This window comes from Myotis davidii, unplaced genomic scaffold, assembly GCF_000327345.1.
Source record: "Myotis davidii unplaced genomic scaffold, ASM32734v1 scaffold19, whole genome shotgun sequence".
Classification (NCBI taxonomy): Eukaryota; Metazoa; Chordata; class Mammalia; order Chiroptera; family Vespertilionidae; genus Myotis; species Myotis davidii.
The window spans coordinates 701367-716174 of record NW_006289854.1 but is presented as its reverse complement, the minus strand read 5'-3'; the positions used below and the strand labels follow the sequence as shown (position 1 = coordinate 716174).

General features: G+C 42.4%; 1 protein-coding gene across 1 annotated transcript in view; it reads right to left on the bottom strand.

Annotated features, from left to right (window-relative positions):
• Positions 1–14808, bottom strand: part of ATG2B (autophagy related 2B) — a 68968-nt gene that overhangs the window by 3274 nt on the left and 50886 nt on the right. The window contains exons 32-40 of the mRNA XM_006762717.2: positions 14186–14294; positions 12950–13144; positions 11793–11894; positions 7264–7342; positions 6754–6961; positions 2371–2440; positions 1946–2028; positions 1207–1328; positions 812–966 (exon numbers count right to left, since the gene is read on the bottom strand). Coding sequence (XP_006762780.1) covers positions 812–966; positions 1207–1328; positions 1946–2028; positions 2371–2440; positions 6754–6961; positions 7264–7342; positions 11793–11894; positions 12950–13144; positions 14186–14294 — 1123 coding nt within the window. The remainder of the gene's footprint in view (positions 1–811; positions 967–1206; positions 1329–1945; positions 2029–2370; positions 2441–6753; positions 6962–7263; positions 7343–11792; positions 11895–12949; positions 13145–14185; positions 14295–14808) is intronic.

The window sequence follows — 14808 nt, the reverse complement described above, 5'->3', positions numbered from 1 at the left end:
AGGGTGTTCCTCAGCTTGGCCTGTGCCCTCTTGCAGTCTGGGAGCCCTCAGGGGATGTCTGGCTGCCGCAGAGGTGAGAGAGGTTCCCGCCACTGCCACTGTGCTCACCAACCGTGAGCCTGGCTTCTGGCTGAGCCGTGTTCACCCTATGGGAGTGCACTGACCACCAGGGGGCAGCTCCTGCATCGAGCGTCTACCCCGTGGTGGTCAGTGCACATCATAGTGACCGGTCGTTCCACCATCGGTCCAGAACCAGCTCTCCGATATCCCCCGAGGGGTCCTGAATTGTGAGAGGGCGCAGGCGAGGCCGAGGGACTCCACCAGTACATGATCAAGGCCGGGGAGGGACGCGGGAGGTTGGCCAGCAGGGGAAGGACCCTGGAAGGGTTCCAGGGCGTGTCCGGCCCATCTCACTCAGCACCGATCGGCTGGACCCCAGCAGCAAGCTGACCTACCAATCGGAGCATCTGCCCCCCTGGTGGTCAGTGCACATCATAGCAACCGGTTGACCGGTTGACTGCCCCCTGGTGGTCAGCGCATGTTATAGCGAGCAGTTGAGTGGCCTTAGCATATCCTTAGCATATTACGCTTTGATTGGTTGAATGGCTGACCGAACGACCAGACACTTAGCATATTAGGCTTTGATTATATAGGATTACTTGACAGTGGATAACTAATAAAAAAAGCATGATACTACAAATAAAATAGCTTTTCTCAACATTTTCACAATATCATCATAAAACAAAATGGAGGAACGGTTCTGTAACAGCTTGTCCTTCTGCATAGGTTCAGGCAGCCTATGGAGAGGTACCTGTATGGTTTGAACCATCCTGTTGGTGAGTTCCAGGGCAGCCATGGCTGTCGAGGTGCCAAAGGAGGCGGCGCCCCTCTGAAACCCTCTGACGATGCGGCCATCCTTCCGGTACTGCTCTATTGGCAACCAGACCAAGTCCTTCAGGCCTTGCACTAGAACAAGTCAACAGAGAGGTCAACAGCGGTGCTGGAGCTCAGGTCTCGGTTCCATTCCAACCTGGGGTTTTTAACCCCTGAAATGGGAAGCACAATTTCATGTGTACGACTGCAAATATAAGGTTTCTAGAAAGATGGTTCTGACACAGACTCTCAAAGGCATCCATAACCCAAAAGGGGTGAAGAACCACTGATGAGGTAAAATAACTTATCTTCTGATTAAAAAGGAAAACTCACCTAATTGTACTAGTGAGTGCATAGGCCCAACACCTCCGAGGATTCCTGGTAGCTGGTTCTTCTTAATGTCAGTAAGCCATTCAGTGATTGCATAGGAGAATAATTTGTCAACACCTAGCAAACTAAGCAAATGACTGTTAGTATATAAGAAGGAGAAAGATGTATAGCTTTAGATATGTCTGGGGAATTTTTGACTTAAGATAAAAGAAAATTGACTACAGCTTAAGGATAAAATATTATAGATGTTCAATCTGAATATATACATACATATAAATATAAATAAGTGTGTGTGTGTGTGTGTGTGTGTGTGTGTGTGTTGTGATGTTAATAATTTCCACAAGGCTTAGGTAACGTGTGTAAGTATGTTTTAACACTGCTCTTATTTCTTGAACATCTAAAGCTCTGGCATAGGATTAACTCAATGTCTACAAATTGCCACACAGTTCTTAGCTACTTAGTGAACTTCCCGATTTCACTAAATAAGCTGATTTACAACTTTGGGAAATTATTACAAATAATCATAACGATAGCTGTTTTTGAAAAATACTACTCTGTTCCAATTATTTCTACTTTCTCTGAATAAAACCTAGCCCTGGTCAGTAAGGATCCTCTGAAACTAAGCTGTCTGCACACAGTGCTGTCTGTGACCAAGGTGAGCATGCTGCAGAGAAAACCCCACTCATATCTGCTGTACTAGCGTCAGCGCCCACAGTGTAAGGCCTCCCTGGTGAACGCTCACCCGTGCCGATAGAAGAGTCTCTTCAGCTTCAGTTCAGAGCAGTTCAACTGGGCCAGACCAATCAAGATCCCAGCCAGCGTACCCTAAAAAAATAAAGGCCCCATTAGTTTGTAAAATGAGAGACTCGTCATTTAAAACCGTTATTGTCTGGGAACGTCAAGCAATATTCATTAAGGAAGCTAAAACAAAATATTTACAGCAAAACAACATATTTTGTAATAGGTAGGAGCCCATTTATATCAATTTTTACTCATGCGGTTTCAAGCAAATGGTATTCAATTTACTTTAAAAACAATTACACTTTAAAATCTTGCACTTTCATATATAAAACTATGACAAAAAAGTTATTTTTTAAAAAATTGAGTCCATTAGAAAAACAAATGAGATAATTTTGTGGAGAGTATATTTATACAAAATTTCCAAACCTGATCCATTGATACGTGTTTGCCATGATAATCAAGCCGAATAGGAACTTCTGATGTGAATCTGAATTCTCTGAAGATAAAGGAAGAAAGGGATATTTATACTGAAATTACTAATAGTTGAAATTAACTATAAATTAATTTGTTCAATTGGAGAATAAAAACAAAACCACAAAATGAATAAAAGAGAATGACTTTTAGCATTGTATTTTCTTATAACATAACTAACCCAAATGATAATAATCTTATAAATTTTCTTTATTATATTTAAAATTTCTCACAAAAAAACTTTTCCTAGTTTAATAGTGTTCATCTTAAAAAATTTTATTCGGGCAGATATTTCTCAGTTATATAGGATGCAATTATGGCAAGTCACGCTACCTCTTTGAGTCTAAATGTCTTTGTAAATAAATTTTTAAAATGCCGCCTACACTGGTGAATTTTAGTGAGCATTCCTGAGACTAATGCTTGTAAGCAGGATATTGGAATGCAAATATTGGGAATTCTTTGAGGACAGAATTACACACTGATGGCACACATCAAACACAAGGAGCTTGCAAAGGCTGAACTGCAAACGGACACTGGAAACACATGTGTTCTACAGAATCAGTGTTGAGGATTATATCCTAAGCCATCCCACAGAGACCACTTAACCTCAGTAAAATGAAAATGCTGTATTCACATCATCACCACAAGAAGGACATCTCCTGTCTTCTGAATACTATCTCCATTTGGTTCTCTGGGCAACAGCCCCTCAACACTTGCCTCTTCCTTTCTTACGTTTTTTCTCCATGGCACAAAATAGCATCCTCTGGTTATTTTTAAGTTCATTTAAATAGGGATTTTTCTCTACTTTGTTCACTGTGCCTAGAATAAAATGTAGCATATATATAGCAAATGTTCAACAAGTACTTGTTAAACAAGTAAATGTTGAATAAATGTTGGGGAGAACTTATTAGACCAGTGGTTCTCGACCTGTGGGTCGCGACCCCTTTGGCGGTCGAATGACCCTTTCACAGGGGTCATCTAAGACCATCCTGCATATCAGGTATTTACATTACGATTCATAACAGTAGCAACATTACAGTTATGAAGTAGCAATGAAAATAATTTTGTGGTTGGGGGTCACCACAACATGAGGAATTGTATTTAAAGGGCCAGAAGGTTGAGAACCACTGCTCTAGAAGCTTTTGAGAGTAGAAATAGAAATCTATAAGCTATTTGACACAGTCTAATGGAAAAACAAACATTTACTGGGTAAGGCTACTTACTATACTGCACGAAGCCACTGCTTTCCAATACTATCATGAAAGTGCACCATGGAAAGAGGAAGACTGATGGAACTTGGGCATTCATTAGTAGGACTGACGCTAAGCACCGATTGTTCGTGCTGAGATAGTGGTGGCTCGAAGCAATTTCCTGACCTGATAGCCTCCAAGTAAATGTTTACTGGACCTTACTAATCTTTACCGACCTTAGAGACGGTCTGTCTGCTACCTGTTTGCCGTGCTTTACTGAGGGCAAGATGTGTATCTAAAACTGAATAAAAAGCAGATAAGCCCAGGTCTCAGTGTGTCTCTTCAAGAAAGAGGCTCCACCTGGCCCCCAATGCCTTCTAAATTCATATTTCTTGTATAGGATTTTCATTTGTGCATCGGCCCCTTCTGAACCCCGCCACGAAGGTCGCGGCATCTGGTGCCATGAACAGGGACTGGAGAAGATCGCCTAAGCGAAAAATGAAGTAATAAAGGAAAAGTGGAAATTCACTGGAAAGGTGGGAAGTTCAACACGCACAAAGCCCGGGCCAGCTTCGGAGTTGCGACTGTAAGTGGATGGGGACGTTTTTAATCAGCCAGGTTATAATGGGGAAGAATTCGAGTAAAAGGTAAAAACATCATTGTAAATTTTTAGCTTGCATACTCAAGGATAAAGGAATTAAGGTGTCAAAAGGTCCTCTCTTAAATCAGGCTCAAGGAAAACGAGTGCCCTGGTCATCTTTAACTATGTGGGCTCTTGTTTGACTGCATTATGCCCACTTCGTATTGGGGATCAACAGTCTGTCACACCTAAGGCCCCGGACCCTCCACCTCTGGTGGGAGGGGCTCCCCAGCTGGAGAAAATGGGAAAACAGTCCTTTCACAAAGGGCTCTGATGTTCTGTCTGACAATCACCACCTGACGCCTCAGGATGGGCAGTTTTTAGCTAAAACAACTCTAGACGCCAGTCAGTGCTGTGGAGAGCAGGATAGGGTGAGATCTGTGAACAGCAGGCTGAGGTCTGGGCCACATTCTGGCTGTAAGTCCCAGGCAATGTAAAACATCGGAAAGATCAATGAAAAGAACTCTGATTTATTAAGTCTTGTCTATGTGTTATGCATGCTTGTAAATATCGTATGAGTGTCTTTTAATTGTTGTTTTAACTTTGTTGTTTGCTTTAATTTGTTTATTGTTAGTCTATTAAGCATGCCTTTAATTTATTTTAATAGAAAAGAAACAGTAAATGGCCAGGCCACTACTAAATTTCCCCAGAGCAAACAGGATAGGGGTGGGGAGAGAGAATATGAGCGGTACACCTGGCCGATAACACAGGTCCTAGGAAAATTCCCTAGACAAAGGAGGGGAACTAAAGAAGCCCCCCCCCACCCCGATTAATTACTAGGTCTCCTAGTGATCCTGTAAAATGGACGCCCGCTCTCAGGAGTGTTCTTAAAAGTCCCATTTTTGTCATGTTTTTGTTTCCCAGTCCCTCATTTGAAATTTGAATAAATAAGCCATTCTCACAGTTTGGAAACTTCTATATCTGTGAAGAGAAAAAGGCTAGCTTAAGAGAAGGCGCGCCCCGCCCGATTTTGGTGGCCTCTTGGCCTAAGCCCCATCTCTTCCGGGATGCTATAGAATAGGCCGCAGACTGTTTTTCTTTGGGAGATGGTGAAAATGACACAAGGAAAATATACAGGCTGGGTTTGGGCAACAAAATTAGTGTTTCCATAATAATGGGTAGTTCCTGAATAATAATAGACTACATTCTAAGGTTGCCTCCCAGGTCCTGAGGGCACTTCTGTTTTTATAAAGAAAAATAAAATAAAATAATACTTTAACATTAAAGCCACTGAAAGCCCGTAAGTTATCTCTGTTACAGAATTTGCCAAGGAAAATGCTTTGGGTAATAATTGGCTTTAAAATCTCAAAGTTCTTAAGGCAAAATATATATAACTAAAATGAAGAGTATATGGTAAAAAATCTTTTTCAGTGGTAATTACATATTTGTGTGTCGGCCCCTCCTTCAGATCCTGAACCCCCGCCGCAAAGGTCACAGCACTATACAAGCTAGAAAGTGTCAAATTTCATTGCTTTCAGTCCAGAATTTTAACAACTCAATTTCTTTTATATCAGTTATCCAGTATTCACAAAAACAAAACTGATCGTTTACATGTGATTCATATTAAATGAGAATTCAATTTATTACTTAGAATACACAATTATTAGAAAAGGTTTTTTAAAAGATCAATGTGGGAAAATAACAAGTGAGGTCATTCTTGTGTGGTGGGAAGGTTTGGAATCAACGAAGGTCATCTATTCCTGCATCTTCCCAATCCTTATATTCCGTTTTTAAAATCTTTCAGCAGTATACATAACATTTAAAACATAAATCTAATCTCAGAACTCCGAGGGAAAGATAGAGTTTGGGGGCACTGATGCCGTGGGCGAGGAGCACAGAGAACCAGGGAAGGAAGCTCATTGTGCCTCACAACACAGGTGGGTTGGATCTTCACTCTTTTCCTTCCAACAGAGCCAGGCTCCTCCCTACCACCAAGGGTCAGGAAGGAAGGACGATGGGGAATGAATGGGTCAGGAGAGGAGGGGCACACTCCACGTGCACAGCAGGGCAGCAGGCCGAGCAGACAGCAGCAGCTCAGGGACCTGGGCTTCCTGGTCGTGCCAACTTAGCCAGGGAGGGCAGGGGCAGGAAAGCCACAACAGTGATGGGGGAGGGCAGACAGAGAAACCAGACAGAAAATTCCCATAAGGAGAAGGGGAGGAGTGTTGAAGTCGAGGTGAGTAAAGGAAAAGAGAGAAAGGACAGCACCGTGTTTGAGAACCAAGAAGCCATTTAGTGACCGGAAAGAGGGACGGGGAGGAAAAGAGGAAGCAGCTCGGAGGAAAAGGAAACTCCTGCTACACAACCAAGAGAGAGGTGAGCCCCAACCCGGCTACCACCTGTACAATGGGAGCTGGAGGCTGGTGGGACAGCGATAAACAAATACACAGCTGACGACTTGGCAGTGAGGAGAGACGCTGACGCAACCTTATGACAACCTACACAAGCGTGTTAAAGAACCGTCTTCACCACTCCAGAGAACTTTGCTATCAAAATTAAACGACTTACCTGAAAAACACAGGCTGGTCGCTAAACGAGGCTTCTTCAGCCGCGAAGTCCTTCTCCTCCTCCCCGTTCGCCACTTCCGCTGAATTGGCACTGTCGTTTGGGGAAGGTGGCTTTGGCCCAGAGAAAGAAAGCACTAGACTTGGCTCCTTCGAGGTACTCAGGTGCCTTGGCACGCTGCAGGTGACGTCAGCGCCGGGAGACTTCTTCACTGAAAGGGTAACGCGCACGTCGGGAACACTGGCTCTGCTTCCGTAGAGCCCCATAATCAATCTAGCTTTAACTGGTTTTGCTACATTTCACTTAATGAACACAATTAACTGTGACAGAAAAATGACTTTCACCTTTTAAACTATTACTTTTACATAAATTATATTTGCATAATTTAATAAAAAATAAACAAAACTCATTTATATAAATGAAAATGAAGACTACATAAGTACATTCTCAAAAAGGCCTCATAACAGTCAATCCAAGTACTTGTTACAGGCTTTTCAGCTACATGTTTAGTACCTTCTGGATCTGGAGCCATTAGAAGCTCTACTTCTGTAGAAAGACTTGTGAAGAAATCCTTCAGGAAGAACAAGGCATCCTAAAATTGAGAGAGTAGTTACAATATTTGGTAGCACACAAACAATTTGACTGGCAATTCCAAAGACTGACTGACTGACTACAGATCACACTTGTAAGAAGTATAAATAACAAGTTAGGAGGGGGTTTTTCCAGGTAACATGGCAGATGGGACTGAAGAACAAGCAGTTGGTTTGATAGCACTGGAAATACACTCTGGTCTGCAGGAGGGTAGTGGGTTCATGCCTTGCTCATTAGATTATGCATTACACTTACATATTTTACATATTATTTACATTACACATGTTTATTACATATTACTATATACGTATGTCTCCAATCTCAAGTAGTAAACAGTTAATAGTATATGAAATGTTATTCCTTGGCCACTAGGAGGAGATATTTTCAATGCTATGTTTTTTAAATATGACTGCCTTCAAAAAGCAGAGAAAATTAATAAATGTGCTCTTAAAAAAATGAAGACTAAGAGACAGTGATTTACCCATTTTTACTACAAATGCACAAAACACCAGACAAAGGGATACTAATCAAGTCTTTTAAAATGTCCTCAGAATTTTTTTTATTTTTTTTTTAGTTATTTATGCTAAACTCTCTAAAATTCCTAAGTCAAACAACCCAGTTTTGAAACTAGCAACACAGGCCCAGGCCAGGTGGTTCAGTTGATTGGAGTGTTGTCCCATGCACCAAAAGGGTTGCGGGTTCAACTCCCAGTCAGGCACATACCTAGGTTGCGGGTTTGATCTCCGGTTGGGGCATGTACAGGAGGCAACCGATTGTTGTTTCTCTCTCACATCGATATTTCTGTCTCTCTTTCTTTCTAAAGATCAATAAAGACATATCCTCGGATGAGAATTAAAATTTTAAAAACCTACCAACACAGAGAGTTACAGTGGTTGCACCATGTAAACCAGTAGGTAAATGAGGAAACAAGCTGTGGAATGCCCATACAACGAAATCCTAATCAGCAATAAAAATGAGCAGACTGCTATATACATGGCAGCACACAGCCTACATGAATCTCACGGACACAACGTTGGCGAGGAAGCCGATACAATTCCACTGACATGACGCTGTGGGAAGGTAGCTGATCCGTGGTGATGTAAATGAAGTCAGTGTTGCTTTGGCGTGGTGGAGACTGACTACAAAGGGACATGAGTGGACTTTGTAGGGCACAGAAAATGTTTTATATTTTAATTGGTGTCGTAGTTACTCAAGTGTATATTTGTCAAGCTCTGTGCATTTATTATATGCAAATTATACTTCAATACAATCAATTTTTTAAACTTAAAAATTTGGTTTTTTATGTATGCTACACTTGAACTACAAAATATTTATTTCTAGCATTAAGGTCTATGATAGAAGATATTAATAGTGCAATATGACAAAGTGTTAAGGAATTATTTTTCAGGTCGTACTCGGGCAATTAAGCAACGATGCTGAAAAACCACAAATGTGCGCGCGGACTAGTCCTGCCACATATTCAGCATCGCCAGCCCCAGCTGGGCATTTACTGATCCTTCCCCAATGGCCTTACCTCCTCTCAGATCCTGAACTAGGCTCTCATGCTTTCACAAAGACCTTAACGTGGCTGACTCCATTGCATTCCTTAAGGCCCACGCAAATGTCCCCTCCCCCAGACAGCTTTTCCCGATCACCTCTCACTCTTCCAACCGCACGCCCCCCACACACACCTAGCCTTGGAGCCCTCTGCTGGTGGGGCACCTCATCCTAAGCTCACCTTTATCACCTGTAGTGCCCATAGGTGTTAAGTCATAGTTTATGTTGCTCTTGCCACACCACACAGAGACCTTTGGGAATAAAATGTTTATTCATCTTTGTACCCCCGGCATCCTAGTACAGAACGTGAGACGTGGCTGGCATTCAGCAAATGACTTGGAATTAATTAGCATATCTTCCTTACACAGATTTCCAGGTGGTACAATACTAAAATGAATACTAGACTAGGAGAGTCAGGAAATCTGGCCCCTTCATATTTTGGACCTCAAACTGCTTAGTTCTATAACCTTCATCATCTATTCACCCCCCTAGATGGAGATCACCCCATCCGCCTAGTTTTCTGCCTACCCCATGGGCACACAGAACTTTGGAGGCAAATGCATGGAACTCCATCAGCAATGCAGCTTTTTATTTTTATTTTGTTAATATATTTTTATTGATTTCAGAGAGGAAGGGAGAGGGAGAGAGAGAGAGAAACATCAATGATGAGAGAGAATCATTTTGATCAATTGCCTCCTGCATGCCCCACACTGGGGATCGAGCCTGCAACCTGGGCATGTGCCCTTGACCAGAATCGAACCTGGGACCCTTCAGTCCGCAGGCCGACACTCTATCCTCTGAGCCAAACCGGCTAGGGCAGCGATGCAGCTTTTTAAAAACATGAGAAAACAATGTGTTGCTTTCATACTTACTATCTATGAGTCAGTGAAGACAAATAAAAGAGATATGCTTGGTAAGAAAAAATATTACTCAAAGCATTATCATTCATCAACTGATTTGCTTTCAAGAGGAAAAATGAAGAACACAAATATTTGTTTTCTATTCAGACGACCATTTGCTATCTCAAAATACGGTGTATCAATCTTAGAAGCTGCAAACCAGGAAGGTTTTTTAATCAATAACATACCCCCTGAGGCTGACATACTTGTAGCATGACTTTGTTTCCCAGGCTTCAGAGCGGGGGAATTATTCCCCATTCCGCCTCAGCTTAGTCACATCATTTATTTCCCTGACTGTCTTCTCTAAGATTAACATTTTCCCACTTTAAAATCATAATGCATTACAGTTCTAAAGAAGAAATTAAGCTCAATATTAAAGAGAAAAGTCTATTAAAGAAAATTGTGCTTGCTAAGTCTGGTGAAGTCGTGCCATAAAGATGTGCCTTGCTCAAATCTGTGCTCACATGTGATTTCCACAGATGAAATTCCCCATAAATACTTCATCATATTCCTACTAGGGCAATGTATGGATAAGTTAAATTAAAATATGGGTACCAAGAGGTATTATTCTCATAATGAGAAAGCATAAATCTAAAGTTCTCCTTGGTAAGTCTGACCCAGCTCGGAAGCTACAAATATTAATGAAAAGTTGTGCTAAACATCTGTTTCACATATTCTCTAAGATATGTCTATATTTTGTTTATAATATAAATATTATTTAAGCTTATTCCTAAATATATTACTTATTTAAATAAAAAATCAACATTACTCAGTCAATATTAAGTGAACAAATAATGCTACCATCCCACACATACTCTACATTCAAACCTGAGCTCACCCCAATATAAGGTATAAAATGAGGGTTTGGCTAAGTGGATAGATCGTCGACCTGTGGACTGAAGGATCCTGGGTTCAATTCCGGTCAACGGTACATGCCCAGATTGTGGGTTCAATCCCCAGTGTGTGGTGTGCAGGAGGCAGCTGATCAATGATTCTCTCTCATCATTGATGTTTCTATCTCTCTCTCTCCCTGTCTCTCTGAAATAAAACACACATACACACACACATTAAAAAAATAAAATAAAATAAAAGGAGGGTTTATTATTTCAGAGGCAGATTCTTTTTAAAGCCCCATTTATTTTCTTCAGTCGTTATATGATCTTTAACATTCTGTGCCAGGCATCAAGCGAAGCATTTTACATACACTAGTCTCATTTAATCCTCTTTGTTTAAAAAATGATGCTATATGTATTACTTTAATTTTATCAATGAAGAAACTGAGGCTTGGATAAGTTAAGTAACTTAGCCAACGCCACACAACGGGTAAAAGAGAGCTCAGATTTATACCCAGGTCTGACTCCAACCCTATGCTCTTCACCACTACACTGCACCACTACAAAGCATCATATTGTCGTATACCTTGAATAAAGTCTGCAGAAGAGGCACCAACTATGTTTTTAACAGCAATTCGGCCCAAAGCAAAACCTAGAATAACTTGATGGGATGCTTGTTGGAATATGGGAAACAGGATTTATGTCTTTCCATGAATCTCTGTCGTCTGTGACCTGTTCAGGTGCCAATTTACTACTTTGTCATTTTACCCAGGGCAGGGGAGCTGTCTTCCAGGTGCTGCGAGTAACACTCAATCCTTTATATCTTTCAATCATATCTCAGGCCTTCCTTGAAGACTCTGAAAACACCTGGACATCTGAATGAGCAGTGTGTCCGTAAGAATTAGAATGAGAAGCAGACTCAAGGGCTATGTCATGCAGACCCTGAGGTGGAGACTGGGGATGACATCTAGAACGATTATACACCAACAGTTCAGATTCCAAAAGCCTAATAAACCTGCCCTGTTCTTACCAGCAGAAGTCTGTGTTAATTATCCAACTTTCATAAAGGTTAAATAGTAAGCATTTGATTCTTAAGCCTCTCATTCCGAATGTGGGATGTGTATTTCACCGTAGTCCCATGAGTTATGAGTGTAGTGCCTACCTGGTCGATATTGAGGCGAAGTGGCATCAGTGACACTCTTAAGCAGCACTCCTGAGGTGACCTGCCCGACTCTGGGCGCACGTGTAATGCTTTCACTGTCAACTACAAGATAAAAGGGAGAGAATATCCCCAATGATATTAAGACATTACTCTCATTTTAAAAAAACAAAGGAAAAGAATTATATTCCTAGATCAGAAAGTGGAACTATTTACCCTCTTTCCTTAAAGCCTGAGTTAAACTTTTCTGGGTCACACACTCTCTCAAGAATCTGATGAAAGATATGGATGCTTTTTAGAGAGAAAAAAGCACATGGTGCTGCTGTGCAGTCTCAGGAGGCTACAGGCCCCGGAGCTAAGCCCAGTCCATACTCCAGAGCCAGCTCCATGACGCTTTCACCCAGGAGTCCTCACTAATCATTTCTGCTCCACTATGCTTTTTAAAGTGTTAGAAATCTGAACCCTTCAAGCAATCCTAACTACTCTGTACAGATTGCTATGGACTTCCGGTTTCCCTCAGCTATCATCCTGTTGACGAATTTAGTGAATGGTCCCTAGAAGTGACAAGCAAAATAATTTTTAAACCATAAAACTTTAAGCAGCATATTTAAAAGGGGTTTTCATATTAAATTGGGTAAAGATACCTGGTAATTTTCCCCAATCTAAATCTTCTGCAGTTATCTATAAAATAAAAGCCCAGGACAGTTATGGTGGAATGACCAGAATGACCGGTCACTATGATGCGCACTGATCACCAGAGGGCAGATGCTCAATGCAGGAGCTGCCCCCTGGTGGTCAGTGCGCTCCCACAGTGAGAGCGCTGCCCAGCAAGAAGCTGGGCTCACTGCTGGTGAGCACAGCAGCGATGGCAGGAGCCTCCCCTGCTTCCACAGCAGCGCTAAGGAGCTGTGGTGAGCCAAGTGGTAAGAAACGAGCAGTCGGGCGGTAAGGAGCAAGCAGGCGAGCGGTTAGGAGGGAGCAGGTGGGCAGTTAGGAGCAAAGGGTCGAACATCTCCCGAGGGGTCCCGGATTGCGAGAGGGCGCAGGCAGGCCTGAGGGCCCCCCCACCCCACACAAATATCATGCATCGGGCCTCTAATATATAATAAAAACACTTTTCTAAACTTCACATAACAAAAATATCAAGTTTCCAATCTTACCATGTTGGAATGAGCTTTGCGAGGCATTTCCTTGCTGCAATACAGGTACAAGAACTTGTTCATCTGTGACGTGGCCAACCGGTCTCGAATCTCAAGGTCCTGCACGAGGAACACCTGCCGGGAGACTGGGTGCTCTAAGAGGCTGGGGTCGCATTCCGGCTTGCACGGCGGGTAGACCTCATGCTGAAACTTCACCTTCACAGACAGGAGAAGGAACACAGGGCCATCTTGACATTTTATTTAAATTAGATTTTCTCTTTGCAATGCAAAATATCACTCATCTCATTCTTTGAATTCTCAGCTTTCAATTCCACTTTCATGGAGCATACCGTTCCTTCATTTATTTGCTCACTTAGGGACCGATCTGTATGTTCCCTATACACAAGGATAAGCTTGACTTGACATTTCTTTTTTCTTTTTTAAATATATATTTTAATGATTTTTTTTTACAGAAAGGAAGGGAGAGGGATAGAGAGTCAGAAATATCGATGAGAGAGAAACATCGGTCAGCTGCCTTCTGCACACTTCCCACTGGGTATGTGCCCGCAACCAAGGTACATGCCCTTAACCAGAATTGAACTTGGGACCCTTGAGTCTGCAGGCTGAAGCTCTAGCCACTGAACCACACCGGCTAGGGCTTGACTTGACATTTCTTATGAGACGCTGACAAAATCCCCATCCTTCCCAAGCCAAACTCTCAAGAGGAATAAGACATACAATTACCCTCTTGTACTCATGAACTTGCCTGCAAAGGAATCAATGACAGCAGGGTCAAGTTCCAAAGTGGGCAAGGATACAATTAAACACATGGAATTGGCATCATTCTATCTCCACATTAAGCACCCTAATATATGACCCTCAGTAAAATCCCAAACAAGCTGGCAGAATTAAATGCATATGAAGTCACTGAGGGCCTGGCCCCACTGTGTGGGTCTAGACGTCCACAGACGACCTGACGTGTGCTACCCAACGCAGGCATCTCCAGATAGAGACTCCAGGCATGCCTCCCAGTGTGGTTCTCGGAAAGCAGGATCAGAATCCCCTGAGAACTCATTAAAAATACCTATTCATGGGCCCTACCTCAGCTCTACCAAATCAGAAACTTTGGGGCCCAGCAGCCTGTTTTAATAAGCCCTCACGGGGGTTCTAAGGCTTGCACATGGGGGGACGGGGTGCACTGAGCCCTCGCTAATGCTCCCACTCCCGTGGAACTTTCCCTTCAAAATGCCATCTTACCTTGCTTAACTGTATTTCCATTAAAAAGTCATGGTTTCTTCCTTTGCCCCCACATACCATATTACGTCCATGTCTTGTGGGCGTGTGAGAAGGTGAACTGTGGGGACTACTATAATTGAAAAAGAAAAACCTTTGTTACAGGAATATTCAAAGAAAGGTAATGAATAACCACAGAAAAATAACAAGCTGGAAGAGAGTAAGATACACAGCTGTCAGGGAGATAACACTGCCACACACTGTATGACTATAAATCAGCAGCACAGCTTTTGTACTTTGGAGACACTGTGAACATGCACTTTACTGTCCTGCCCTGATGGCAATCGCCTGCTAGCTAAACAGGAAAGCCTAACTATGATGCTGGCGTTCACATCACAGGACAGACTTGGAAATGAGACTTCCTTATAAGTTCCTGGTCACTTCAGAAACCCCTGACAGTTAGAGTACCAGTCCTAGAAATCCCAATGAATAGACAAAGAATTATAGTAAATTCACAAGTGTTTAAAAATTACTTTTAAATACAAACAGTCACTACATTGTTGTGCCAAGGTTACCACCTCCTGACGCCTTTTCTCCCCCCCCCAACCCCCACCCCCATTGAGCATGCCTGCCCGCTACCTGGTCCT